We start from the raw sequence: 26,426 nt of genomic DNA, 5'->3' as shown, positions 1-26,426 counted from the left end.
TAGGTAATGACTCATATACACTCTTGCCATCCTGGACTGCAGCTAATGTTCTGATCAGGAGCCTACACTAACGTTCTTGAGTGAGCCTCGATTGACAATGAACTTGTTGTCGAGCCTGTGTAGGGGGTGGTTGGCCAGTCCCCACATCGGTAACCCCCAAGGGAGAAAGCTGAGGATGACTGAGCGTTCCCACTGCCATACATTTCAGCCTCCTAGTTTGCATTCTGCTGGCAGTCTTTGCTTCGAGAAAAAGGTCCATTACAATTTTACAATTCCTTCATCTTTGGACACATCGATCTTCGATCACTGTCCTTCTTGACCAACATCATCTCATGACATCGCTGCCTTCCAGCATCTTTTGGTGGCCTGCAGAGTCAAAGCCATAGGTACGAACACAGTTCCGCCTACAATCTTTCCACAACCAGCTGACATTCTTATCTTCCCAGGAGCCTACACTAACGCTCTTGAGTGAGCCTCGATGGACAATGAACTTGTTGTCGAACCTGTGTAGGGCGTGGTCGAATACAATTTCACAATTCACCACTGCCACACATCTCAGCCTCCTCATTTGCACTCTGCTGTTTTAGATACTCACAGTCCAGCAGGTTGATCTTCAAACAAACGTCATCGTCTTCACCCTTCCAGCAACGGAAGGCAGACACAAACCCATCTACGGTTTGGCTCATCTTCTCTCTGAACAGGCGTCATGTAGCTGGCCAACCAGTTTGCATGTCAGGACAAATTCAGAAGGAGTTCAGTCATGCCGACGACATGACACATTGACCTTCAATCACTGTCATCACCCGCCGGCATCATCACTTGTGGCCTCATCTGTCCGGATACTCATTCTCTCGGCTATCCGCGAATCCATCTCATCATCAATTCGGATTTTCATATTGACTCCTTCTCTATCTGTCAAACGTGAGTGGCCCCGATATTTTTGGACTCCTTTGCCCAGACTAACTCAGCATATTTAGATGATGTATCAGTTGACTCCTTTTCATTTTGTCGACTCCCACACAAAAACATACACCCCGACACTACTCGGGCCATGCACACATACGAAAGACCTCCACACACCCTCCACTTCCGGCATCCATCAGCCCCACACCAACCAATCATCCACTCCGGATCGATTCTGGCATGTGAGAGCCACCGGTCTGTCTTTGAATCTTCTACTTGGCTGGAGGGGGAAACATGAAAGAATTGATTATGGTGAACGTTGAAAGGAGAAGCTCAAAGTTTGACGTTGTTTCATGTATCATCCATTCTTAGCACTCCCAAAGCTTAGGCTGCACCAACCGAATACAGATATTTCCTCAGCCCTTTACTACTTTATGATGATAGTGATTGTAATGGAAGTAAATCAGTTTATTGAGGAGGCTGAATTTCAATTGTACACCTCTTTAAGCCAATTTATGGCAAGTAGAAACAAGAACGAAAAGGGGGGGATCATTATTTACAACTTGGAAACCATCTGGTTACCCTTCTTCAGGAGAGCAGCAGCATCCGTAACGAGCTCATCAACAATAGCCTTGGCAGACTTCTTCTCGTTTACAACAGCAGCGACCTTACCCATCAGGAAAGGACGGGCATTGTCCAGGGTGTCATCATCAACATCATCGGGCAGGTTCTCAAAGTCGTGCTCGACGGGGATGATACCCTTGGCGGTAAGCTGCTTAATCTCCTCGGCGCGGTTCTCCTCCCAGTTCAGAATGTAAGGGTTCTTGCGGACGCGCAGGGGGCGACCAGTGAAGATAATAGTACGGATGTTATCCTCGAAGCCGGCAGTGCGGACAGCCTCCTGGTGGGCAACGGGGGCACCAGCCTCCTCGGCCAGAATGAAGCGGGTACCGATCCAGACGGCGGAGGCACCGAGCATGAGGGCTGCGGCGACGGAGTTACCGTTGAACAGACCACCGGCGGCGATGACCTGCACGGGTTGGCCGGTCAGAGGGCTCTTGCGGCCCTGGACCAGCTTGGCCACGGTGGGGATGAGGATGGTGGTGGGGACGTCACCGGTGTGACCGCCACCCTCACCACCCTGGGCGCAGATGATATCAACGCCGACGTCGAGGGCCTTCTGGACGTGCTTGGGGTGGCCGATCATGTTCATGCAGAGGATGCCGGCGCCGTGGAGCCTCTCGACGACAGCCTTGGGGGGGACACCGACGGCGGAGACGAAGAGCTTGGCACCGCTCTCGATGATGATATCGACGAGCTCGTTGAGCTTGCCCTTGGTGTAGTCGTAGCTGTAGGTAGGGGCAGCTCGTTAGCTTCGCTGTCCTTTTGGATCATCTCCACAGATAAAGGTCATGCTTACTTGGTCTTACGGGCACTGCCACCGACCTGGGGGAGGAGCAGGTCGACACCGAAGGGGGCGTTCTTATCGTTCAGGTAGCTCTTCAGCTCGGCGACCTGCTCGCGGAGCATATCCGGAGTATAGCCAACACCACCGATGACACCCAGACCACCGGCATTGGTGACCGCAGCAGCCAGCTTAGGGCCGGCGGCCACGTTCATACCAGCCAGCAGAACGGGGTGGTTGATCTTCAGCAGATCGGTGATGGGAGTACGGATGACCTCTGTGGCGGAGACATAGTTAGTGACGATGTTATGAGGTTAAACAACGAGTAATAGGAGTAAAAGCAGCTGGAAACTCACGAGGGGAAGCCATGATGCTATGCGATGTGATGCAAGAATAGAGAGATGGGGGGAAAGTAAAATCTGGGGAAAAGCAAGGGCCCTAAATAAAGGGAGGCGACTCCTCGGCCTGTCACAGACACTCCCAAAATGCCTCGGTCCCTTTCATCACTTCCAGCTGGGCTTAGCCGGGCGGGGGTTCCGGTGCGGATTGCTGCGGCAGTGGGGCTGGGCTTATGTAAGACCAGGTATCAGACCACCTGGATGCCTGGTGTTTCAGGTGTGCAAGGCATTCAGGCATTCAGGCATGCAGGCCACCACAAATGACGGATGACTTGCACGAGACCAGACCGGACGAGAGTACCGAGTACCAGTGGACGACTCCCAGAGTTTAAGCTCCCAGTGGTTTTTGGGTTTGTTCTCGACTCATTCTCTTCTCAACAGCATGAGCTCCGTGGCTCTGCGTCTCCAAGGAGCTTCCTTACACACTGGTTCTCGTGGCATTACGCATCCATGGCGAGCATTGCGATCGGCTAGCAGCTTCCCGTTATTGCCGGGGTCTCCGGACGCGTCGAGGTACTACGCTCGGCCATTGAACGGGTCTTGGACAAACAGGTAAGTCTCTACATATCTTGCGAGTCATATTCAATAATATGGGATCAGATTCTAACTTGTTACCTATAGGTATAGCACAATTCCCATCGAGGTCTCAAGTAGGTGCTCCCCCCGGCCATACCGGCCTTATCTGTCATTTATCTGTATCGCGTCAGGAAAAAAAAGTCCAGCATGTCCCCGCATTCTTTCTGGACCTCCTTGTATCGCGCCTATTACTTGCCAAAACCACGTATACTAAGACTCAAGCAGGGCCAATTTCCATGGGGAATCCAGTGCATGTATCTCCCCGCGCTGAAAATGTCAAATCGAAGCGTATAACCCCGCTGTCGCACTTCAAAGCATTTGCTAGGAAATTTTCGAGCGGAACAGAGCCGCGCATGGAGTCCACGATGAACTCGGTTCGGGGTGGATCTCAAGTTCACCGCGCGTTTATCGCGTTGGGGAGTAACGTGGGTGATCGAGTTGAAATGATTGAAAAGGCTTGTCTTGAGTTGGACAAGGCCAATATCAAAGTTAAGAGGACCAGCTCGCTTTTTGAGACGACACCGATGTATGTGTTGGAACAAGATACTTTCATCAATGGTGTCTGTGAAGTAAGATATCTATTTGTATTTGCATTTGATTATATCAACAAATTGACTGACTATTGACAGGTTGAAACTACTCTTGGGCCGATGGAGCTTTTGGATACTCTTCAGTCTATCGAGAATGCCCTGGGCCGCAAGAAGTTGATCGACAAGGGCCCGCGCTCAATTGATCTGGACATTCTACTATACGATCAAGAGATATTCTCGCATGAACGTCTCGATGTTCCACACAAGCTCATGTTAGAGCGAGACTTTGTCCTGCGGCCACTCTGCCAGTACGTCCCAAGTCTATTTCCCTCGCAACAAGGAAGCAATCCATCCTTACTTACCCAGATTAATCCCACATGAACGACCTCCTCAGCAAGGCAAAAATACACAAACATACAACGACTATCTCAAAGCTCTCCCACCACCAGAGCCTACACCTCACTCAACAACACCAATCTCCACGACCTTCCCATCACTACACGCCACAGATCCCACCCGCAACACCCACGTCATGGCCATCCTCAACCTCACCCCAGACTCCTTCTCCGACGGCGGCACCCACTCCCCAACCGACTTCACCCAACTGACTGAAACAGTACGCAACTTCATCGCGTCTGGCGCAACAATCATCGACATCGGCGGCGAAAGCACCCGACCCGGCTCCATCCCCGTCGGCGCAGACGAAGAAATCGCCCGCGTCGTCCCAGCAATCACCCACATCCGCACCTCCATCCCAGAAGCAGCCAACATCGCCATCAGCATCGATACCTACCGCGCGCGCGTCGCAGAAGCAGCCTGCGCCGCCGGCGCAGATATCATCAACGACGTCTCAGCCGGCCTGCTAGACCCGGACATGCTCCCTACAGCCGCGCGTATCGGGAAATCCATTATCCTGATGCACATGCGCGGCACGCCGCAGACCATGACCAAATTAACCGAGTACCCTGGCGGTGTGATCAGCGAGGTAGCCGCCGAACTACGCGGACGCATTGCCGCGGCCGAGGACGCGGGGATTCGGCGCTGGCGGATTATTCTCGATCCTGGGTTGGGCTTTGCGAAGAATCAGCCGCATGATTTGGAGATTCTGCGGGATTTGGATCGGTTGAGGGGTGCTGAGGGGTTGGAATGTTTCCCTTGGTTGATGGGGCCGAGTCGGAAGAGGTTTGTTGGTCACATTACTGGTGTTAAGACGCCCAAGGAGCGGGTTTGGGGTACCGCTGCGACGGTGTCTGCTAGTGTTGCTGGTGGTGCGGATATTGTGCGTGTGCATGATGTACATGAGATGTGGCAGGTGGCCAAGGTCGCTGATGCGATTTATCGCGTCTGAGTTGATCGTGGGGGTACATACTTGTCATGGCTTGGTAGGTTCCAAGCCTTTGTGAGTTTCTTTTCTTTTTCTTTCAACATTGCATTATCGGGCGAGGTGTTTTCTTCATTCATCATGGAGTTTTCGATGGGGGGTTTCCAAAATCTGGAGGTGCTGGTTTACATGCGGAGTTGTGGCTGAGTATGGAAGATACGAAGATTATAATATCGAGAAATGTGAGACGACCGAGGCATATCGTCGGTTAAGATGTTTAGCCTATCAGAACATACGAGCCGTCATATCTTGGCATTGATCTTTATGTATTTGCCATGCACTTTTGTCTATAGCCGTATAACATCACAAGGAAAAGGCTTCGAAACAAAGAGCCATGTATTTTCTCAATTAACTCAAAATCCTACCAGAACACACGCAAAAAAAGGGAAACGTAGAAGGGGAAGAACATGGAACGGAAAAAGAAAAGAATCTTGTTGCTGCGAAAATGCGCAATTGGGTCAAAGCGAGAACACAAGGAAAGATAATCGTCAGGTCAATCATTAATCACGCAAGGCCGCAATTCCGATTTGACCCAAGGGTCTTTTCACATGATGGGAAACAAGAAAGAAACTATGGGAAGTGATGACGAAGAGTTTGAGGCAGATAGAGGGATATCATCACGCATCACGGAGAATAGAATGGTTAGGAGTGGGGGATCAATGAGCTTGCTAAGTATGCGATGAGACGGAACATAGGGTAATCTGGGAAACGTGCTCGCCTCGCATTTAGCTGTTCAAGTAGTTTCGAATAGCACCTTGAAGCTTCGTAGCTCCCTCGCCAACGAGATGCGACAGGTTCTCAATGTCGTCACCGGCGGTGATGCCGAAGCGTCGGACAAAGTCCTTGGCCGCGTTCTCCAAGTCTCCGTAACCGTCATCAATCGCAGGAAGGTCATCCTCGGGCCGGCCGAAGTAGGCATTGCTGGAGATCGAAGTGGCACCATCGAACTCAGTAAGTCTTTGCTTGGCTTCCGCTTGGGCGTTAGGGTCGAAGCGGTCACGGCCAAAGAACTCATCCGAAGAGATACCCTTCTGGGTACCGAAGCGAGTCTTCGCCTGGGCAAGTTCCTCCTCTGATTAAGCGTGTTAGTCCAGGTTCATTACACCAATTTCATGCATGATACATACCATCCACATTGGACTTGGCAGGGCCCACGGCTCCAAAGCCAAGCTTCTTGGGGGCTGCGGGCTTCGATACTTGACCGAAGCCAAGCTTGCTCATACCCATACCCAATCGTTCGACATCGCTCGAGTTGCGCTCATGAGTCTTACCAGTGGCGCCAAATCCAGCTCGGCTGGGGCTGATCGGGGTAGGAGAGGTGATCGCTGGGGTGGAAGCGGCAGCCTTGGCTTCAGCCTGCTCGGCTTCGGGATCGTAACCCAGTTTCTCAATGCGCTCTGCCTCCTCCTTGGCCTTGCGCTCCATCTCATCGAAATCGATATCACTGGCAACAACCTTCTTGGCACCCAGCTTGGGCGCCTTCTTAGCTCCCAGGATACCGCCCTTCTTCGCGGCACTGGTTGTGGTGATCTTGCGGGCAGCGGCGTTTGCGCGAATTGCAGTCGGGGCAGGAGAAGCAGCCTTCTCCTCGGATGCAGACAGAGGGGACTTCGATCGAGAGCCATTGGCGCCGGCGCCGGCGTTCAGGAAGGGTGAGGCAGTGCGGCTGACGACAGGTGGGGTTCCAGTGCGGGAAGGAGGGTTACTCGGACGCTTGATGGAGGGCTTGTCCCACGACGAGAAAAAGTCGTCATCTTGGTCACCGGCAGGGGTGCCGGAGCCGTCTGAGGGAGTGCCTGCAGGAATATCCGTAATGACAACCTCACCGGGGTATCTAAAAATGATGCGCTGTCAACATCCCGCCGACTCGTAACAAAGAACCGAAATAGGGGTTGGATGTACTAACTGTTGCTGATCCGCCGCAGCGCGTCGCTTCAGTTCATCCTTGTACTTGACAGCTGCAGTAGATGTGTACTTGGTCTTGGGGTCCTTGCTCGCCAACGCGGCGGATCCTCCATGAGACTGGAAGTACTTAGTCGCCGACTCGTTTCCACCAACTTTCATCACTCGCAGCTGCTCCCATTGCCATTCTGTATAAAACCCATCAGCAAAAATTCGGTTGTCGATGTCGGCGAATAAAACAACGACGGCGGAGAATACATACGGTCGAGGTTTGTGGATCGAACAAAGGAGATATGGACACCCAGGTTGCGGTGATGGGCCGAGCAATCGAGGCAGAGGTAGATGCCGAAGGGGACCGACGACCAGGTCGGGTTCTTGGAGCCACAGTCAAAGCATAGCTACTCGTGAGAAGGCCGTTAGTGGACAATGGTCATATAAACCGCAATACGGCCAGACGGAGGCGGGGTGTTGGTGCGCACCTTGTTTGCGGGCTTGAGCTTCAGCTTCTCAAAGATTTTTTGAGACTCCGCCTTGGAGGCACTCATGGTGGGCGAGTGAAGAGACTCTGAGAGAAAAGAAAAGGGGGTTTAAGTGTCGAGGTGTAGTGAGAAGCCGAGATGAAGTATCGGGAACGGCGAACGTGGTCGAAGTCGAGACCCTGTCCCTGTAATTTGCACTTCTGCCGCCCCCCGAGTCGGCGGTGGATCGGCAGCACACCGCCTGGATTGTAAAGATACCGTACCGTAATTTTTGCCTCTGGCACGTGATTACCGATCACATGGCAATGAAGTACATTAATTACTATATCCGGTTAGTTTTATTGTTCACAGCTTAGCGCCCCCGCTGTTGTATCCTCAAACATCAATCATGGAAGCCTCATGTTCGTATTGCACGTGTGGCACCTAGTGTTGTCATTAAATTCCCACGATTCTCGTAGTGGCATTCTAAAGTCAGCGGCAGATAAATGGTTCATTCGAGACATGAAGCAGAGTTTCGAGGTAGAAGAACGACTTCTGTAATTTCTTGGACTGTATCTAAGAATAATAGAGTCCGTTAGCCTCTAACATTTTGTAAATCAGCCATTAACGACTTCTTCCTAGATTCAAGGGCACCTTAGAAGACCTATTTAGATTGTTATTTGCCGAAGTAAGCAATAGAAATCTACCGAAATACATCAATTAGTGTTATGCTAGTATCGATATACCTCTACTATACTATTTAAATGGCGCACGTAAGCCGCAGAGGCGATCTAATTCATTCATTAGAAAGGTGTAATACACTCTGATCTCCGACCTAAGAACTTCCTATTATATGCTGTCGCCGGTAACGGGCTCGATCTTCTGCTCTGTGACTTTAGGGGGTCGAAACATGGAGAAATCGACGGTGCCAGTCTCCCCGGCGCTTAGGTTTTTTAATCCTTGAATCCGCCGGAATCGACGACGAAAAGTACGGATATTTTTAGCCTCGGGTCTATCTACTATACGATAATGTCTAGTATTGGCCCTATAGATCTCTAGGCCCATTCAAGTCCGTTAAGGTTGACGATATGTTTGCCTCCAAAAGGTATTTGCCGGTTGATGAACTGGCAGCTGGACTCGTGATATAACGATGCTGGACAGGAGTGTACTCTGATTTACAAGCACTCATTGAAGACCAGTGTTGGCAGTTTGAGAGTCTTTTACAGTGAGAGAGAAGCTAAAGTTAAATAGCTGACTGAATCTCCTGCTGTTCAATCATTTGCCTCCAAGCAAATAGCATCGTGCCAGAGTCTCAAGCATAACAATGTTTTCATTAACGCGTCATTCAAATATAACCATCGGAAACCCAAATTCTCCCGGCGACAAACAACTAGACAGGAAACACCCTCCTTCACCACACACCTTCCCGGCTTTCCTGCGGCGTAGCTCCATCGTCTTCTGCATTAGAAGTTATTCTGACCACTTTGAAAGGAAATATGTACAGTACAAGACTCGAAACAAAGAACCACTATTCATTAATGCGATATCAAACACTCACTATTTGGGACACCACCAAAGAGATCTATACCTGTACCCTTGGATTCAGGCTCTCGTAGACCTATTCAAGTTTCCGAATAACTTTGGCAGGCACTCCTCCCGCCAAACACCCCGATTCAATATCCTTCGTTACCACAGTCCCAGCAGCAACTGTAGTCCCTCTTCCAATGCGTACATTAGGTAGAATCGTAGCTCCAGCACCTATCCAACAATCTGACTCGATGATGATTGGCTGTGCGAACGATGTACCCTCATTCTCCCGTCGCGACTTGGCATCGATTGCATGTGTGCCCGTGCAGATGCAAACACCTGGTCCAATCAAAACACGATCACCTATTTCGACGAGGGAGTTGTCGGTGATTGATACGCTAGAGAGTTTGGTTGTGCCGAGTTAGGATACGCACTGGCGACGAATCATTGGTCTGTACTTACCTGTTAGAAGGCCGGTTCGTTAGTAGGTGCGGTATAGATTATGATTATGAGAGGTAGACTCACTCGCGGTTGATATAGACATCATCCCCGATGAATGTATTGCATCCCCATGTCACGAAGAATGACTGCTCGATATTTGTATTCTTACCCACCCGGCCGAGCATTCGCTTTGCTACCGCCATACGTCTGTTTTTCAATGAGGCGAGGGTGCTGTTCTCCGGTATAGATGTATCATTGAATTCGTTCAGTTTTCGAAGTGTTGAAAGTTTGTATTCCATGAGCTTTTCTGAATTTGACGTCGTGAAGCTGGAATCGGAATTGAGGGTTTTGTGTCAGCGTATCTAGATCTCACAGATAAAAAGCCCTATACGGTAGCCGGATGATGTTTGAATGAACTAACTTCTTGCCATTAATCATCTTATCAAACTCTTCACACCATGGTACAGGAATTTCGCTTTTTCTGATTGCATTTGCAATCGAATTCGTGTCGTTTGGCGCCATGGGTTTGTGTTCAAGGGATGTAGAAAAGACGGTGTTGTCTGTCTAGCCTGTCCAACGGAATCTAAACCGTTGGCCAACTCAAAATAAGTAGAATTATATGCCTACCAATAAGTAGGATACCTTGGCATACGATAGAACACGTCTAGACATAGAAGAGGAGTGGAAAAATAAAATCGCGGGGAAGATCGATTTCAAGAGTCTGAGCGCAGATCAAGTACTTGCTATCCGCCTAATCTCAATGCCCAATTTACCATTGGCTTTTGTGCGCAGTACTTTTTTCACAATGTCTTCGGGCGGCTCTTCTAAGTTTTAGGGCTGACCAGTAAGCCAGAATAATTCATGTTGTTCCCACATGGCTTTACCTGAAGCGATTGTACTTTGTCAGTGAGCTCTGAAAGCCTTTTCTCACGATACATCTCCATATGGAGGTTCTTAAGAAATGTAAAGAAAATTCTCAGTTGTGTTCTCTACACAAGCTTGGTTTAAAAGGCACGAGAGATTTCGGGTTTTAATTAAGGCGAAGTCATAACCGAGAGGAGCAAGGGACAAACCCGGCTTGCATTAGGGTTTGAAGGGTTGAATTTTAGCTGCGAGTAAATGTACCTTGCAAAATACAGAGAAAGATGATTAGGTATTTGTTTGATTGTGCCGCAATTTTACAATGACATTAAGCCAATTGTAGCGGAATGTATAATACATCAGGTATGTCAAAGCTTATGACTAGGTGGCTAGTGGCCTACCCTAAAAGTACAAAAAATACGCGCGAGCCGAACAGAGAAGCATCGGACCCTAGGGATTTTCGATGATCATCCTCCTCGATATACATCCCCAGGAGCTAACTCAGACGAGTCGAACTTTTTAAGCGCCTCACCAGGCGCTTTAAAGATGCCATATGCGAATAGAAAGTTGAAAAGGATTGAATGAACCTACTCGGACGCGACTCAGCGCCACTGAATACCGAAGAGCTTCAGCGAGCTAGCCACACTAGGTTTCTCAACAGCCTTCTCCAGGATGATTCGGGAATGACCCTTCACATCCAGAGCAAGGAGCTGGTACTCCCACTCATTCTTATCCAAAGGCTTGATCATGTGCAAGAAGACAACGCCGGAGTTGAGTGGACCCTCGACCTGGAGACCCTATTAGTTTGCGTACTTGATATGTAGTGGTATAGGTTCGGATGCCATACGTGGAAATTCATCCGAAGATGCTCACGACCTAGTCGGTCTTTCTCAATAGTGGATCTGCTCACGTTAGCCTTCAACGTCCATATTCATCTGCGCACAGCCAGATCCACTCACGCGATAGGTCGATTCCGAGCCCAGCGACTATTCGTAGTCTCTCCAAACGCCCTGATCTCCCTCCGATCACCCAGAAGCTGTATGCACCGCGCATCTTCCTTGACGCGCTCAACGGCCTTCTCGTACTGCCACGTCCGGCTATTCGGCGAAATAACGTCTGTGTAAAGGAGGTAGAAAACACCGCCCTAATCAAAACCGCAACGAGTCAGCGCTTGCTCGAAATTTCTCCGGGTCCTTGCTAGACTCCATCACACTTGGCTAAGGCAGGTCAAGGACATAGTTCATACCGTGAGGACGGCGCCAGCCAACACAACCACGAAATTGAACGATTGCTGTGTCGCCCGCGAAACCTTCTCCCGCCCACTTAGCTCACCCCACTCGTATCGCCCATCGTCTGAGAGGACTGTGATATTTCTCCGCTTCGGCCGTGGGCCGGTCTGTGTGGCGTAGAGTCGAGTGAGCTCGGGGCGGGTTGGATGGCGCAACGCAGCCGATGCGCTGGGGTACGCTCGTGGCAGAGCTCGTAAGCACTGAGGATTCATCGTGTGGTTGTGGTTGAAGATGTTCTTTGCTTCATGAAGTTATCGCAGGGTCGATAACGCCGATAGCAGCGGAGCGGAGAACGCTCACGTGCCCTGGCCAGCCGCAGCGAGAACTGAGCAGCTGATTGGCTGAAAACAACTGTATGACTGACCACTCTAAGTTCCATGTACGGAGTTTGTTGAACGAAAGGGAAATCAAATTTTACAAAACAAAGCTATGGACATGAATACACATAAAGACATAATGCTCATCCCTCTCCTCTAAACAATACGAGGACCCTCCAAGATAACCTTGGCCTCCTCGGAGCGCCACCAACTCTTACCCTCTTCACCAGGGAATGAGAACTCATCCATGCTCTCAGCCTTCATCTCCACGCTGTAACCGGGCTCCATGGGGGTAACATAGTAACCATCCTTAACGCTAGACGGGTGCACAAAGTGCTCGTGCAGGTGATCCACATACTCCAACACACTCTTCTTACCGGAGACAACGACGTAGTCGATTGTGCTCAGGTGCTGGGTGTACTCGGGGAGACCAACACCGCCGGAGTGGGGGACAATGGGGACGTTGAACTTGCGGGCCAAGAGGAGAATGGCGAGGACCTCGTTGACACCACCGACACGGCAGGCGTCGGGCTGGAGGACGGTCAGGGCACCGGCTTGCAGGAGCTGCTTGAAGATGACACGGTTTTGGCACATCTCGCCGGTGGCGACGCCGACAGTGCCGTGGGGGGTGTTGGCGAGGGCCTTGCGGATGGCGGCGTGGCCAAGGATGTCGTCGGGGGAGGTGGGCTCTTCGATGAACCAGGGCTTGAACTCGGCGAGTTCTTGCATCCAGGTGATGGCCTCTGGGACGGACCAGACCTAGAGAGAACGAGTATGTTAGTTTCCACCTTTGCCAAAGATTTAAGAAAGGGTAATGCATACCTGGTTGGCATCCACCATCAAGATGTTGCCCTTATCATAACCAATGGCCTCGCGGGCAATCTTCAGACGCCTCTTGTCATCCTCAAGGCTGCTACCAACCTTCAGCTTGAAGTGCTTGTATCCCTGCTCAACACTCTCGTCAAGAAGCTTCTTCAGCTTCTCCTCACTGTAGCCCAACCAGCCAGCACTGGTAGTATACGCAGGCACAGCCTGGCTAGCCTCAGCCTCCTTGATACGATCCTGCTTACCAGCCTCAATCTCCTTGAGCATTGACAGAGCCTCCTCGGGGGTAATAGCATCGGTGATGTAGCGGAAGTCAATGCAGCGGACGAACTCCTCGGGGGTCATGTCCGCGACGATGCGCCAGACAGGCTTACCCAGGGTCTTGGCCCACAGATCCCAGAGGGCGTTGACGACGGCACCGAGAGCCAAGTGGATGACACCCTTCTCGGGGCCGATCCAGCGCAGCTGGCTGTCGGAGACCAGGTAGCGCCAGGTCTTGCCCCAGTCAGCGGTGAGCTCGTCGAGGTCTTTGCCAACGATGAGAGGGGCCAGGAGGGAGATGGCAGCGCAGACGATTTCATTGCCACGACCGATAGTGAAGGTCTATAAGGTTCATTCGCGTTAGAGGATGTTTTACGAGTTCATTTCACGGCGGGGAATGACGCATTCGCGACGTACCATGCCATGACCCTTGTAGTCAGAGTCTGTGTAGATGATGCAGTAGGCAGCGGAGTAGTCACCAGCCGCGTTCATGGCATCAGAGCCAGTCTTATCGAGGGAGGTCTGGTTATAGGGGGTTAGCATTGGCCCATTGGCAGAAACACAGAGCAAAATCCGGGGTAGCAAATAACTTACGGGAAACCGCACATCCCGCGTGGTGAAGCCAGTAATCTTGACCATGGTGGAGGTATTTTCAATGGCGACAATATTCAGGGGGTTTCTTGAATCAATCGCAGACTGTTTACCGGATTCTTGCACACTCAATGGCAGGAAACACGGTGTTCAGAGTAGAAAATTGCGGGGAGTACTTCCGAACAGAGTCTATGCGCGAAATGGTCTTGCACTTAGATGAATTGCAGGACCGAGGGGTATATAAGGAGCAGGAAAGGAGAAGAAATGCAATGAGAGAATTATAACGGAAGAACAGGAAAAACTGCGACACTGGGCCCGTATATAGACACCCATTGAGAGCCTGTGACCCCCGCGCCGCCCGCAGTTTTCCCCTCGCCCCTCCTCCACTCGAGGCTCTGCGCAGTCTGATTGGCGGATGTTTACCGGAAACGGGGAAATGGGTTTCTCCACCAATCACAGGCCCGTCGCATAAATCGGAGTAGCTCCGCGTTTCTGGGGGTGCTCGTGACTGACAGATAATTAACTACGATAATTAATCAACAAGTAGGTGTTGATGAGGTGGACATTGCCCTTCAAAGTAATGCCTTTAGTATCTACTGCTTTAATGGACATTTTGGAGGATGAAATCAGTATCTTCACTGTATAGTGATATGTGATATGCGCCTTGGAATATTTTCCGGTGCGGCTCTTTATCCGGGCCAACGTAAAAAGTAGATCACCCGGTTCCTGATCGGCATTCTGCAGCATGCTTTTATCCCGATAGTCCACGCTTCTCGCTCTCCGAGAAGAAGATGAGCATACGCCAGAGCTTGCGAACCAGCACCTCGGCTTCCTCGTCCAGTGCCTGTAGGAACATACGTTAGCGATGTCATATAAACAACAATAGACCAAAAATGATATAACTTACCATCTCCAATTGCTCTACCAGCTCTTGAGGAGAGCCATGCTTTCGCACATGCTCCTCCACAACGTCCACCAGCATCTGCTCCTGCACGCCAAGATACTCGACGATCTTCTTCTCCACGAAAGGCTTGATCTGGTCGCTGATAACGGCCTCATCCACAAACTCCCATTTGATCTCCCACTTCCACAATCCGTCCTTCTCGGTCGGGATCTCGGCCGCCAATTGGCGCGCGGCCTGGGCACGCTCCTCGTCCGAGAGTCCCGCAGCTTCGGCGGCGGAGTCGAACTTGATCGGGATAAGCTGGCGGCGGGTCGTTCCGGCTGGCTCCTCCTCGTCCTCCAGTAGACCTTCGACTTCGGCAACGGTGCGGCGGCCGGTGGCGGCCTGGGCCTTCTGTGCTGCAGCGCCAAGGGATAGCTTGAATCGCTGCGGCTCTTCCTCGCGGGGGGCCGGCGCTTGGGCACGAGCCTCCAGTTCCTGAGCTTGACGGGCCAGGAAATCATCGGCCATACCCCGTGCCTGCTCCTCCTGCTTGGCGGTCTGAGCAAGCTCACGCTCCTCGGCAGCACGGTCAGCCTCGTCCATGCTAACCTCGCGAGCTCGGAGCACGGCGCGGCTCCGAAGCCAAGCGCCACGATCAGCATAGTACTCGCTTGCCTTACGGCTAGCCTCCACATTATCATCCCAGTCCATAAGGCGCTTCTCCATTTCGTCATGAGCGGCCTGGAACTTCCCATCTTCCTCCTTGTCTCGCTTCTTTTCACGTTCCAGGGCAGCCGTTCTGCTGCGCTCGCGGTTGAGCCAGCGGCGCTCCTGGTCAAGGAATTGCTTTTCTTGCTCGGCATCACGCTTGGCCTGACGACGGCGCTCGAGCTCCTCGTCGCTTGCGTCGCTTTCCTCGTCCTCGCGGTCAATGTAGACTTGAGATCCGTTGATCGCCCCGCCATTTACAAATGAGACGCCCTTTTGATAGTCCTTGGGGATCTGCACACCAAATCCTTTGGGTCCAGATGGAGCATTGTGCACGTTACGGTCACCACGGGGGCCTAAGGGAATTCCGTTAGCCCCACCCGCCGGTCCACTGGGTGCTGAGGCTGGAGGCGAACCAAGACGGCTGATACGCGAGCCAGAGTTCCGAGCACGCTCCATGGACTCGATCTCCTCCTCACGTCTCAGCCGCTCGATATCACGACGGTTACTACGATCACGGAACGCCGCAATCTCCTTCGCAACATTCTCACGCATCTCTGGGGGAATATCGGCCAGTTCGTCTTCGACAGTGATGGGGATCGTAACCACCTCTCCGTCCTTCTGGGTCTCTCCATCCTTCATCTCCGTGTCGCCTTCTCGGTCAACACCGGAAATATCTTCCTTTTGGGTGGGGCTGGCAGGGTGGAATAGCTCGGACAGAACATTCTTCAGACTGTCGCGAGCAGCATCGAAGCGCGCTTGAAGCTCCTTGGGATCTCTCTCGCCGCGGATGGCTTCAAATTGTTCCAGATAGGTCATAGTGCTTTCATCCACAACAACCTGGCAACGTAGTTAGTAAGTGGCGACCCGTGGGTGGGACAACGGAGAGATTCAACGTACCAAGAGGGTGCTCTTTTCCACTTCTTGTTCTTCCTCGCCCTCTGCACGGGGTATCTGGCGCTTTACGGGAACTTCAACCTCCTTCAACACTTCCACGGCCACCTCGAGACTCTCCGGGTCCTCAAACTCGGCAAATCCGAATCGGCACGGCTTCTCGTCGGCATCCGTAGCTCGAATCCACCGTCGTAGATTGCCCGCAGACCGCAAGATACGCTCAATGCCATCATCGCCACCCACACCCTCGGTGATTCCTCCAACAAACAGTGTGCGCACGATTTCATCCCGTGTAGGTGGCTGAAGCTGCATCATCGCATCGCGACCATGGTGGCGTCGATCGTCCATACCAGATGATCCGAGACCCGGACGACGTCCCGGTCCATCTGATCCTCGCTCACGGCCCATCTCGGGGGCAGCGGGCTTCGCAGGGCCGGAGGTGCCCAGGCGAATGACGGGTGCGGAGAAGTTGATGTTGGGCATGTTCGGGGGCGGTTGGAAATTGGCCGGGAGGCCGCCGGGGCGACCAGGTTGCTGGTTATTGTTTTGTTGCATGCCTGGTGGAGCAGCAGTTCCGGGCGCGGCCACTCCTGGAGGAGGTGCTGAAGCTGGTCAGTTAATGATTCTCGATGTATTGGGGGCTTTCACTTTTAACTTACCCATACCCGGGGGAGCACCGGGGTAGGCTCCATAGTCGGGAGCTCTGCCGTACATACCCGGCGCTAGTGATTGGAGTTAGCATTGTATTCGCATCGCGACGTAGATCACGCAGAGTGGCAAGTGACGGTTGTAGAGGTGGAAGCTCACGTTGGTAAGGATTATACATGACGAAGGCGCTCTGGGCCGCGCAGGGCGAGGATTTTGCTGTGATTGGAATGAATAGGCCGCAGAGGCTGTGTCAAGGTACCCGTCGAAATTGAAAAGCTTCCGGGTTGAGATGCTCAAGCTGGTCCAGATGCGCGCATATGGAGGACAGAAAGTTGTCAGTCGCGGATTTGATGCTGGGGTCCGTGCGTCAATCTTGGCGGCAGTTGGTAGGCGGTCTGGATGGAGACGAAGTACATCGTAGGACAGATGTATAGGCAATTAATCCTTGGACCAATGAATTCCAAGTCATGTTAGTCTTTAGACCTAATAGAATACATCTTGACTGTAATATCATTCATACTAGAAGGAGTTCGGCAATTGATAAAACTTTAACGAAAGACTCATGTCATAGGTAACCTTAATCCAGCTGATTCTCCAGCTGACTATATATTCTCAAATGCAACGGCTAGATTGCATTTAGATCTGAAAGTTTCCAGACAATGAAGATATCCTACCACCTATATAGTTCCATAGACCCTCAATAACTAATTTCCACTTGTGATCGAATACGATCTCCTCGGCACGGAATATACTGAATTGAACATTGCTTTTTTTTCTTTTTCGTAATGGCCATGTTCGCCGTTCGGCACAATCAGCGTCGGTTGGTATCGGGTGGGCGAGACCAATGACGACTCTAATCTATATAGACTAAAACATTGTCAATTGGGTCACCTGGACTGTTCCTGGAAAATTATCCATTAAACTGGAAAAATAGCCCCGGGTTTTTTTGCAGGTCATCCGACATCTCCTCGGAGTAGCACCGTCCGGTGTAGTGGGGGTTCCTGGCCCGCGGACTGGTCGGTAGCCTATTTTCGGATAGTCGGAGATTGTTTCAATCGTTGTTCTTATTTGGAACCCGGTCAATGGGATGGATAATGATTACGGAGTATAGGGTGATGTATGAGCATAGGCTAAATATCCTAATTTGTCTAGAGACAGCGTTGGCATTAGGTATTTTAGATCGAGGGAGGGGTAAAGTAAGCAGGTAAGCTCTGCCCCTCATAGAAAGTACTCTGAACTGTAGGTCTAATACTTCTCAGTATGAATGACCTCGGTTAACAATTGGAATATGCACGGCTAAATAATAATGATAGACATAATCAGAGTCGGCAATTGAATAAGACCTTAGGAATGCAGGACTCAGCAAGGTCAGTTGCTTAGAAAACAGAACCCGCTCCAGACCCTCAGCCCAAATGCGGCAATGATGATGCTCCTGCCCCACGTTCCTCCGCCGGACCCCAACACGCCGGAAACATTGACGCCATCTTCTTTTCTTTTCTTCTTCTCTCAGACTTTCAGTCAAATAACCCCCCCCCTGAACCCCCCGTGATACCCCCGTTTCTGCTACGTATGTCTCGTTCCTCGCATCCTTAAAGCCGCCTTCCTCCTTCTCCTGCTGCCCCGCGCTAACCCGACGCGCCCAAAAAAGTTACAGATTCATCACTGTCATCATGCCTGCTTTCGCGCAGGCCTCCGATCTCAATGCCTGGAAGGAGCTCCAGGAGCATCACACCACTCTGGGCCGCAACATTGTCCTGAAGGAGTACTTCCAGAAGGACCCTAAGCGTTTCGAGAAGTTCAGCCGTACCTTTGCCAACCCTGTCGACCAGGCCGACATTCTCTTCGATTTCTCCAAGAACTTCCTCACCGAGGAGACCCTGTCTCTGCTGGTGAAGCTGGCCAAGGAGGCCGGAGTTGAGGAGCTCCGCGATGCCATGTTCCGTGGTGACCACATTAACTTCACCGAGGACCGTGCTGTTTACCACGCTGCTCTGCGCAACACCTCCAACGAGCCCATGCAGGTCGATGGCAAGAGCGTCGTTGAGGATGTTAACGCTGTTCTGGAGCACATGAAGGAGTTCTCCGAGCAGGTCCGCAGTGGCGAGTGGAAGGGTTACACTGGCAAGAAGATCAACACCATTATCAACATTGGTATCGGTGGTTCCGATCTGTAAGTATTTCTCTTGTTTTTAGTCTCCAATGACGTAGCTAACAAGATTTCCTTCTAGCGGCCCCGTCATGGTCACCGAGGCTCTGAAGCCCTACGGTCACCCGGACCTGAAGCTTCACTTCGTCTCCAACATCGACGGCACTCACATCGCTGAGGCCCTCAAGGACTCCGACCCTGAGACCACCCTGTTCCTCATTGCCTCCAAGACCTTCACCACTGCTGAGACCACCACCAACGCCAACACCGCCAAGAGCTGGTTCCTGAAGACGGCCAAGGATGAGTCGTACATTGCGAAGCACTTCGTCGCCCTCTCGACCAACGAGGCCGAGGTCACCAAGTTCGGCATTGACAGCAAGAACATGTTCGGCTTCGAGTCCTGGGTTGGTGGCCGCTACTCCGTATGGAGTGCTATCGGTCTGTCCGTGGCTCTGTACATCGGCTACGATAACTTCCACCAGTTCCTCGCCGGTGCCCACGCCATGGACAAGCACTTCCGCGAAACCCCTCTGGAGCAGAACATCCCCGCCATTGGTGGTCTGCTGAGCGTCTGGTACAGCGACTTCTTCGGTGCCCAGACCCACCTGGTTGCTCCCTTCGACCAGTACCTGCACCGCTTCCCTGCCTACCTGCAGCAGCTGTCCATGGAGAGCAACGGCAAGGCTATCACCCGCTCCGGCGAGTATGTCAAGTACACCACCGGTCCCATCCTGTTCGGTGAGCCCGCCACCAACGCCCAGCACAGCTTCTTCCAGCTGTTGCACCAGGGTACCAAGCTTATCCCCGCCGACTTCCTGATGGCCGCTGAGTCTCACAACCCCGTCGAGGGTGGCAAGCACCAGCGCATGTTGGCCTCCAACTTCCTTGCTCAGTCCGAGGCCTTGATGGTCGGTAAGACTCCGGAGGAGGTCAAGGCCGAGGGTGCCCCCGACAACCTTGTCTCCCATAAGACCTTCCTGGGTAACCGTCCCACCACCTCTATCCTGGCCCAGAAGATCACCCCCGCTACCCTGGGTGCTCTGATCACCTACTACGAGCACGTCACCTTCACCGAGGGTGCCATCTGGAACATCAACTCCTTCGACCAGTGGGGTGTCGAGCTGGGCAAGGTCCTCGCCAAGAAGATTCAAAAGGAGCTGGAGACCGCCGGCGAGGGTGGTGACCACGACAGCTCTACCAGCGGCCTGCTGTTGGCATTCAAGGCCAAGGCTAACCTGGCCTAAAGTGTTTTTGTCTTATAAATAGGCTTGCGTCGAGCCCTTGTGGACGATGTAAGGCGGCTGTGATGAGCAACGAACGATTTCTTTGAACCCCTTTTATCTCATTATCCTCTTTGCGATACAAAATTAAATACTTTTCAAATTTCCAAGATCACTGTCAGTAGGTAATCCATTTGAAAATTGCGATCAGTTTCTCGGTCGATTTCTGTACATTGTAAGACATCAAATTGGATAATCGTTAGCTAAGGGATGTTGATCAAGCCAAGCCCTCCGCCCTCCACAGGCCGCGGCGGGCAGAAAGAACCCCGTGTCTTCTCCGCGTCGTCTCCTTCACTTCGTCAACTCGCTACCGCGGGGCAGCTAATTCGCATTGCAAGAGCCAGAATGCTTGCCAGCATGTTTGCTCCGCACTCATTGAGTCCTATTCCCTCCCGAATGGCCCTGCTATTTCTTGCGAGCGCGCTGTTGCCGACGGGGTCAACAGCGGGGAGAACCAGCGCCACCGGCGGGGATGGATACAGACTGGGCGAGGAGATTCCAGTGTCTTGTCTCAATCGGACTATGTAAGAGTTCCTCGGGAATTTTGGATGATCTATGAAGATTTCAATGCTAATAAACAATCTGCGTATACAGGGAAGGCGAACATGTATGCGCCAAACAACTCCTGAAGCCAAACACCCAGGGACCAACACAACTAACATCAAATACAGATCACAGATGACCTAGGCAAACTCCAATGGATCCCCTTCGTAACCTGCAACGAGACCTCGCGCCCTCTATCCCTACACTACGGAACCTCCGAAACGATAACATGCACAATTCCCTCCCTCTCCGACTCGCTCTACCACCTCCTCGAATTCTACGTCCACTCCGACGTCCCCATGACCTGCCGCATACCAACAGCACCTCTAACATCCAGTAACACCGCGCCGAAAGACCGCACCGATACCGATGCTGCGTCTGGCGAGGTCGACTCGCTCGCGGCGCTGAGCGAGAACGGCCCGCCCTTTACCCCGATCACCATTGCGCTGCAGGGTACCCTGCAGCTCAGCCACCTGCATATCTGGACGGATATGAACATGCTCATGCATAATATTGCCTCGGACGCGGCGGCGCAACCGCCTAAGGCCAGGAAACACGCTCAGTCTGGTCAGCCTGGATACGCGGTAGCCGGGACGGCGTACTCGACGCCGGAGTTTGAAGCTGCCGCGAAAAAGGCCTCGCTCGACGAGGACGAGGAAGCTGTGACCGTTGCCCAGGCTGCCCGGGAACCGTGGACAGCGGGGCATGGGACGAAGGTTGTGCGCGGCGAGCCATTGACCTTCTCGTTCCATGTTGCCTGGATCGAGGGTGGTGCTGGCATTGGGTGGCCGGAGCGTCCTGCTTCGGAGTCGTTCTTGGAGATGGGTGGCTCCGGGATGGTACAGAGTTCTGGGGCTGGCTCGTTCTTCTCGCGGCTGTTTTTGTTCTTCCTCGCTGCTTCCGTTGGTGCTTTGATTGCGCTGTACTGGGAGCGCAATGGAGATCGGTTGCGTGGTCGTTCGGGCTGGCGTGGGGATGGGATTCTGGGAGCTCCGCCTGTGAAGGGCAAGGGAACCAGTGTGACGTTTGGTAATGGTGGACGTATCAATGGGTATGGAGGATACTCTGCTGCTACTGCCAATGGCGCGAGTAACGGTGGTGGTGGAGGTACTGGATATGGAGGCTTTGCCACTGGAAAGAGGGATTGATTGGTGTGCAGTCAGGATAGATTGGTTGTTGTACATTTGTATAGAAAGGATCTCGTGTATAGTGTAGTGTGTATATGAAAGTCACTGCCAAGTCAACATATGATCCAATGCATTCCATATCTAATGCAGACAAAACAAGACGAGAAAAATTTCCGTAGGTAGTGATACATGTATAAAAAAACAACAGCCCCAAAGATTAGGGCCACATTCAGTCTCGGTATATATACAAACCAAGCAACCCCCCTGCCCTCAATCTTGATGATCAACCCAACCCCCAAGAAAAAATGCGATTACCAACCCTGAGCCTGCATGCGCTGAATCTTCTTCACAGTCTCCTGGAACGAGAACCGGAAAAGCTTCCTCCACCTCGTCCGACGCAACTCCTTCCGCACCGCACCCTTCCGCTTATGGAACTTCTGCTCATGCGCATTCGCCTTAATCTTATTCATACTGCAAGTAATCTCCAGCTGACGAATAGCAGCCGGCAAATCCACACCCCGCTCCGGCTCAACGTGAATCTGACGACCCAGCGTTGGCCCCAACTTGAGCTCCAACTTGCGCGAGGCAAGCTGCTGAGCGGCTCGCTCTTTGAAGGCCTGCGAGCCTACGCCGCCGACAGAGCGAGAGACTGCGTCAGCGAAGACACGACGCGGCTCACCCTTGGAGTTGAGGGTGCTGCGGTTGCCGAGGTCGAGCTTGTTGAGGATTTCGTCGAAGTCTGAGGCGACGGTTTTGGTGGGCTGTGGTTTCGGGGTGGTTTGGTCCTCGGAGACGGCTGGTGTTGTTTGTGTGGTTTTTTCTGAGGAGGGAGCAGTGGAGGGAGGAGTTTGTGGCGAGGTAGTTGTGGAATTGTAGCGGAGTGTGTTGAGGATGATGGACTGCTGCTGGCGCGAGCTGAGGAGCCATGGTGTCGGCCGGGCGCGGAGGCCGCGGGCCAGGATGCGGGCGTCCATTGTGTAGTCTGGGCAGTCAGATTAACCTGAGTAGGTCAATTGGCGGGACTGGACGGACTTTTTGGCTGGAGGAGTTGTGGGAGTTTGAGTCTGGCGTGGAAGTGCAAGAGAGCGGAGCGGCGAGACGCTGGAAAATCGGGAGAAATTATAGATCACGTGCACCTCCGCAGCTCTCAAGGTTGATACCGTGGGGACCTTACAACGTCGCTGTTTCCCTTTGATTAGCTGTTGGGATATCCAATAATTCAGAGTGATTATTTACGACATCCAGAAAAATGTCGTCTATCTCTATTGCAACCCTACCGCGCATGAGCCGCGACGCTCTATCTACAATCCTGCTCTCCGGCGCTCCGTCCAACAAGCTAGCCATCATCGATGTCCGGGACTCAGGTATGCTCCGAAATCGACAAAAATGAATCACAAAAAAGACTAACAAGTGTAAACAGACCATATCGGTGGACACATCAAGTCCTCAACTTGGGTCCCCACCTCCAGCCTAGACGTTCGCCTCCCAGAGCTTCTCCGCACCCTCAAGGACGTGGAGAAGGTAGTCTTCCACTGCGCCCTCAGCCAGCAGCGCGGTCCATCCGCGGCTTTACGCTATGCTCGTGAGCGTGAGCGTACTCTTGGCGAAGAGGAAAGTAAGAAGCAAGAGGTTTATGTTTTGGAGGGTGGTTTCGTGCAGTGGCAGGAGAAGTACGGCAATGATGAGCGGTTGACTGAGGCCTATGTTGCGGATATTTGGCGCGAATATTGACCTTTGGATCGTTGGTATGATTTGATGTTGATGAAAGCAGGGCAGAGAGGTGCCTGGCTATGCATACTTGCATCATTTATGAGATATGAATGGACTTGATAGATACCATATAGATATAGCCTTCAATAAAAATGGACTTAAGCTTTGAAATTCCCGTTAAATACTTGCAGTCTTTCGTCTAACATGTACTAGAAGAAAAGAAAACCGATCCTCCCGTCCCTTAGTTTGAACGATATCGCTTTGCTAGATCCATTCAAGTCTATGATGAGGTAAACGGACTCGGCTTTTGGCTTATGCTGGATGAGTACTCTTTGCTCCTCTGCCTCGGCATACTAATTACGGTCGTTATTCCCACAGGAAAGGCTTAATCGCCCACGAAAGGAGGAAAATATGACATGCTTAACAAAGTTCAACTAGAATTCAATAATTTAGCAAGGTTGATATATAAAAATAAGATAACAAGAGGGTTACCACTCACGGGAGCGTAAATTTAACCACTTTCGTTTCCGTTCGGCCATCGAGGGCCGTGTACTCGAACGAAAGGGTCATCCCTCTAGACGTCCGCGAAAGTCTAGACGCCGTAACGGTGCTATCTAGGCCGGCCAATGCTAGGGATCTCGTTAATTTACGCGTCTTAAAGTAGCTCTTGCCTCCGAGAGGAGAGATTGGCTCCTAGAAGGGAACTTCCGGAGACTTACTAGCGTTAGTATTACGCTTCTGCTTCGCCTTAGGGTCAAAAGCGACCTTGCGGCCCTGGCCGTCCTCGTCCTCATCTTCTTCTTTTGCTTTAGGCTCCTCCTCCTCCTCCTCGTCGTCGTCATCCGCATCCTCAATCTTCCGCTTCTGACCGTGGCCTGGAGTGCGGCCAACTTGGTCCTTCTGGGCCATGACATTGCTGGCCGGAGTCTTCTTGACCGGGGGTTTGGCGGCTCTTTTTTTTATTAGCTGGACCTAGCCTGAACCCTAGACGATAGTATTACGTTATGTATAGGCTTATATAATAGTAAATATAGATAACTAGCTATACATGATAGCCGACTATACTTACATCTGTACACCACCTCCAAACCCAACAGGTCGTCTCCGTCCACCATTCTCCGGAATGATAGTCATCACCTTATAGATCTGTCCCATAGACCCACCCGACTTCTCAACCAGGCGTTTCCACCCAGTCTCCAAAGTCTTCTTGCGCTCCTCATCTCCAACACCCTTCAACAATTGGCGCATGCGCTCCTCAATACCAAGTGCCTGGAGGAAATCTCCCTGCTCAACTGGTCCATGCACCTCTACACCATCGCTTCCCTCAATGGCAGCCTCAGCCAGGGCAGTGAAATCGACGTCTGCGCTGACATCTACCTGACCGGGAGACGAGAGAGGGGCAACCTTCTTATGGTGCTGAATTCCGCGCAGGGAGTTGATGGGGATGGTCGACATAGTACCATAATCCATAATCAGAGCTGCACCGGAAGGTGTCGTTTTCTTGGGCTCCTCTGGAGTGGGATTCTTCTTCGAGGGCTTCGCGGAGGCGGAATCACCGCCAATGCGACGCGCAAAGTCAGCTGCGTATATCCGGCTTTCGGGGCTGACTTCAATGGTAGACCCAGGTTGGGACTTGAGTTTGCGGTAGCGCTCGGAGATCTCGGGGATGACGAGGGAGGAAGGCGTGGAGGCCTTGGCCTTGGTTAGTTGGAACTCGGGCTCGCCTTCGATGTTCTCTTCGACGGCCTTCGGGTTTAATGTGACAAGGAGCTCGCGCCATTGTGGGGTGTTTGCCACCTTGAGGGGCTTGTGGAGTTTTTGAGGGCCCGTAGGGGTCATGATCTCTTGAACTTCCTGGGGCACTTCGTTCTCTGGGGCTGGAGGGACGGACTCGAAGGCGTGGATAGGGAGTGCGTCGAAGAATTCGTGTGCAAAGATGAAGGGGGTTTTGCCTTCCTCTGTAATGATTGAAACCTGTTAGTGGTGGCCATGAATGTATCGATGCTATCGCACAACTCACCATGCGGCAACAGACGAATATCCTCCACCCAGATAATGGGTACATCGAAGTATTTGCAAGTACTCCGATGTCCAATATCGGTCTCCTCCATGACAGCTTCATCACCACACAGGAGACGCTTTTGCACCTCTCTCAATGTCCCACTAGCCTCAACAAGGTAGATCGCCTCAATGCTCGAAGTGAAGGTCTTGAAGTTCCGAAACGTCTGTCCGAGGATCAAAGCCCGTTAGTCCACACAATTCCATGTCCCCGTTTCTATCACGACTGCCAACTACTCACCCGAAGCATATCGTCCATGAGAGTTCCCTTGCCCGGTCCAACCTCCATCAACTGAACACCACTCCGCTTCCGCCCCTGTGCCATCCATTCCGCAATAGCCCAGATGCCAATCAGCTCTCCAAACACCTGAGAAATCTCCGGCGAGGTAACAAAGTCACCGTGCTTTCCGATCACGTCTTCACGGGAGGTATAGTAACCACCTTCTGGGGAGGTCAACACTTGGCGCATAAACGCGGCGATGGGAATGGGCCCGGTGACCTACAGAAACCCAAACATGTTAGCAGAAAAGCTCCAATTCAAGTTATAATAAAAAGATATACCTTCATAGCACTCGCTAGTGTGCGTGCTAGTGGTGTAGACCATTGTCTCTCCGCAAATGTAGAGTTCCATCGCCGTGAGTATGTCGAGAAAATCGAGGCGCGAGACCTCCGGAGGCCATGCGACGCCGCGCGCCGAGCGGCAGCGTTCATCTTTGGAAAGGCTTGTGCTCAAGAACCTCTAGAATTTCAGTGAGGAAGAA

At 52.0% G+C, this 26,426-nt stretch overlaps 13 protein-coding genes across 13 annotated transcripts; 4 read left to right on the top strand and 9 right to left on the bottom strand.

The window, feature by feature from the left end:
• Window positions 1–325: 325 nt before the first annotated feature.
• Window positions 326–686, bottom strand: N7496_008233 (uncharacterized protein; the record flags this gene model as incomplete). The annotated part of the gene is made up of 2 exons (XM_056701152.1): window positions 326–503; window positions 535–686. 2 exons carry the CDS (start codon window positions 684–686, stop codon window positions 326–328), a joined length of 330 nt encoding a protein of 109 aa, XP_056553215.1.
• Window positions 687–1,459: 773 nt separating this feature from the next.
• On the bottom strand, window positions 1,460–2,677 carry N7496_008232 (NAD(P)H-dependent flavin oxidoreductase; the record flags this gene model as incomplete). The annotated part of the gene is made up of 3 exons (XM_056701151.1): window positions 1,460–2,252; window positions 2,324–2,585; window positions 2,665–2,677. 3 exons carry the CDS (start codon window positions 2,675–2,677, stop codon window positions 1,460–1,462), a joined length of 1,068 nt encoding a protein of 355 aa, XP_056553214.1.
• Window positions 2,678–3,518: 841 nt separating this feature from the next.
• On the top strand, window positions 3,519–5,160 carry N7496_008231 (folic acid synthesis protein; the record flags this gene model as incomplete). Its single annotated transcript, XM_056701150.1, has 3 exons — window positions 3,519–3,851; window positions 3,912–4,120; window positions 4,179–5,160. The coding sequence occupies 3 exons, from the start codon at window positions 3,519–3,521 to the stop codon at window positions 5,158–5,160; spliced, it is 1,524 nt and encodes a 507-aa protein (XP_056553213.1).
• Window positions 5,161–5,918: 758 nt separating this feature from the next.
• N7496_008230 (ADP-ribosylation factor GTPase-activating protein) lies at window positions 5,919–7,640 on the bottom strand (the record flags this gene model as incomplete). The annotated part of the gene is made up of 5 exons (XM_056701149.1): window positions 5,919–6,265; window positions 6,321–7,027; window positions 7,100–7,283; window positions 7,358–7,493; window positions 7,575–7,640. The coding sequence occupies 5 exons, from the start codon at window positions 7,638–7,640 to the stop codon at window positions 5,919–5,921; spliced, it is 1,440 nt and encodes a 479-aa protein (XP_056553212.1).
• A 1,531-nt stretch (window positions 7,641–9,171) lies between these two features.
• Window positions 9,172–9,724, bottom strand: N7496_008229 (sugar O-acetyltransferase; the record flags this gene model as incomplete). Its single annotated transcript, XM_056701148.1, has 2 exons — window positions 9,172–9,478; window positions 9,606–9,724. The coding sequence occupies 2 exons, from the start codon at window positions 9,722–9,724 to the stop codon at window positions 9,172–9,174; spliced, it is 426 nt and encodes a 141-aa protein (XP_056553211.1).
• A 1,260-nt stretch (window positions 9,725–10,984) lies between these two features.
• tim21 lies at window positions 10,985–11,883 on the bottom strand (the record flags this gene model as incomplete). Its single annotated transcript, XM_056701147.1, has 4 exons — window positions 10,985–11,170; window positions 11,230–11,284; window positions 11,342–11,526; window positions 11,629–11,883. 4 exons carry the CDS (start codon window positions 11,881–11,883, stop codon window positions 10,985–10,987), a joined length of 681 nt encoding a protein of 226 aa, XP_056553210.1.
• A 261-nt stretch (window positions 11,884–12,144) lies between these two features.
• Window positions 12,145–13,713, bottom strand: N7496_008227 (L-fuconate dehydratase; the record flags this gene model as incomplete). Its single annotated transcript, XM_056701146.1, has 4 exons — window positions 12,145–12,747; window positions 12,811–13,416; window positions 13,492–13,596; window positions 13,669–13,713. The coding sequence occupies 4 exons, from the start codon at window positions 13,711–13,713 to the stop codon at window positions 12,145–12,147; spliced, it is 1,359 nt and encodes a 452-aa protein (XP_056553209.1).
• A 703-nt stretch (window positions 13,714–14,416) lies between these two features.
• N7496_008226 (uncharacterized protein) lies at window positions 14,417–16,979 on the bottom strand (the record flags this gene model as incomplete). Its single annotated transcript, XM_056701145.1, has 5 exons — window positions 14,417–14,509; window positions 14,573–16,099; window positions 16,160–16,743; window positions 16,813–16,875; window positions 16,961–16,979. 5 exons carry the CDS (start codon window positions 16,977–16,979, stop codon window positions 14,417–14,419), a joined length of 2,286 nt encoding a protein of 761 aa, XP_056553208.1.
• A 1,492-nt stretch (window positions 16,980–18,471) lies between these two features.
• Window positions 18,472–20,191, top strand: N7496_008225 (glucose-6-phosphate isomerase; the record flags this gene model as incomplete). The annotated part of the gene is made up of 2 exons (XM_056701144.1): window positions 18,472–18,971; window positions 19,030–20,191. The coding sequence occupies 2 exons, from the start codon at window positions 18,472–18,474 to the stop codon at window positions 20,189–20,191; spliced, it is 1,662 nt and encodes a 553-aa protein (XP_056553207.1).
• Window positions 20,192–20,572: 381 nt separating this feature from the next.
• On the top strand, window positions 20,573–21,918 carry N7496_008224 (uncharacterized protein; the record flags this gene model as incomplete). The annotated part of the gene is made up of 3 exons (XM_056701143.1): window positions 20,573–20,751; window positions 20,822–20,834; window positions 20,899–21,918. The coding sequence occupies 3 exons, from the start codon at window positions 20,573–20,575 to the stop codon at window positions 21,916–21,918; spliced, it is 1,212 nt and encodes a 403-aa protein (XP_056553206.1).
• A 290-nt stretch (window positions 21,919–22,208) lies between these two features.
• Window positions 22,209–22,871, bottom strand: N7496_008223 (mitochondrial 37S ribosomal protein bS21m; the record flags this gene model as incomplete). The annotated part of the gene is made up of 1 exon (XM_056701142.1): window positions 22,209–22,871. One exon carries the CDS (start codon window positions 22,869–22,871, stop codon window positions 22,209–22,211), a length of 663 nt encoding a protein of 220 aa, XP_056553205.1.
• Window positions 22,872–23,146: 275 nt separating this feature from the next.
• Window positions 23,147–23,628, top strand: N7496_008222 (phosphatase YCH1; the record flags this gene model as incomplete). Its single annotated transcript, XM_056701141.1, has 2 exons — window positions 23,147–23,261; window positions 23,318–23,628. The coding sequence occupies 2 exons, from the start codon at window positions 23,147–23,149 to the stop codon at window positions 23,626–23,628; spliced, it is 426 nt and encodes a 141-aa protein (XP_056553204.1).
• Window positions 23,629–24,300: 672 nt separating this feature from the next.
• N7496_008221 (class I SAM-dependent methyltransferase) lies at window positions 24,301–26,376 on the bottom strand (the record flags this gene model as incomplete). The annotated part of the gene is made up of 5 exons (XM_056701140.1): window positions 24,301–24,559; window positions 24,677–25,565; window positions 25,628–25,832; window positions 25,907–26,164; window positions 26,227–26,376. 5 exons carry the CDS (start codon window positions 26,374–26,376, stop codon window positions 24,301–24,303), a joined length of 1,761 nt encoding a protein of 586 aa, XP_056553203.1.
• Between the last annotated feature and the right edge of the window lie 50 nt (window positions 26,377–26,426).

The sequence above is a fragment of the Penicillium cataractarum genome (assembly GCF_028827025.1).
Source record: "Penicillium cataractarum strain IBT 29864 chromosome Unknown utg000007l, whole genome shotgun sequence".
In the NCBI taxonomy this organism is placed as follows: Eukaryota; Fungi; Ascomycota; class Eurotiomycetes; order Eurotiales; family Aspergillaceae; genus Penicillium; species Penicillium cataractarum.
Note: the sequence above shows the minus strand (reverse complement) of the source record. Positions and strands in the feature narration are given on the sequence as shown.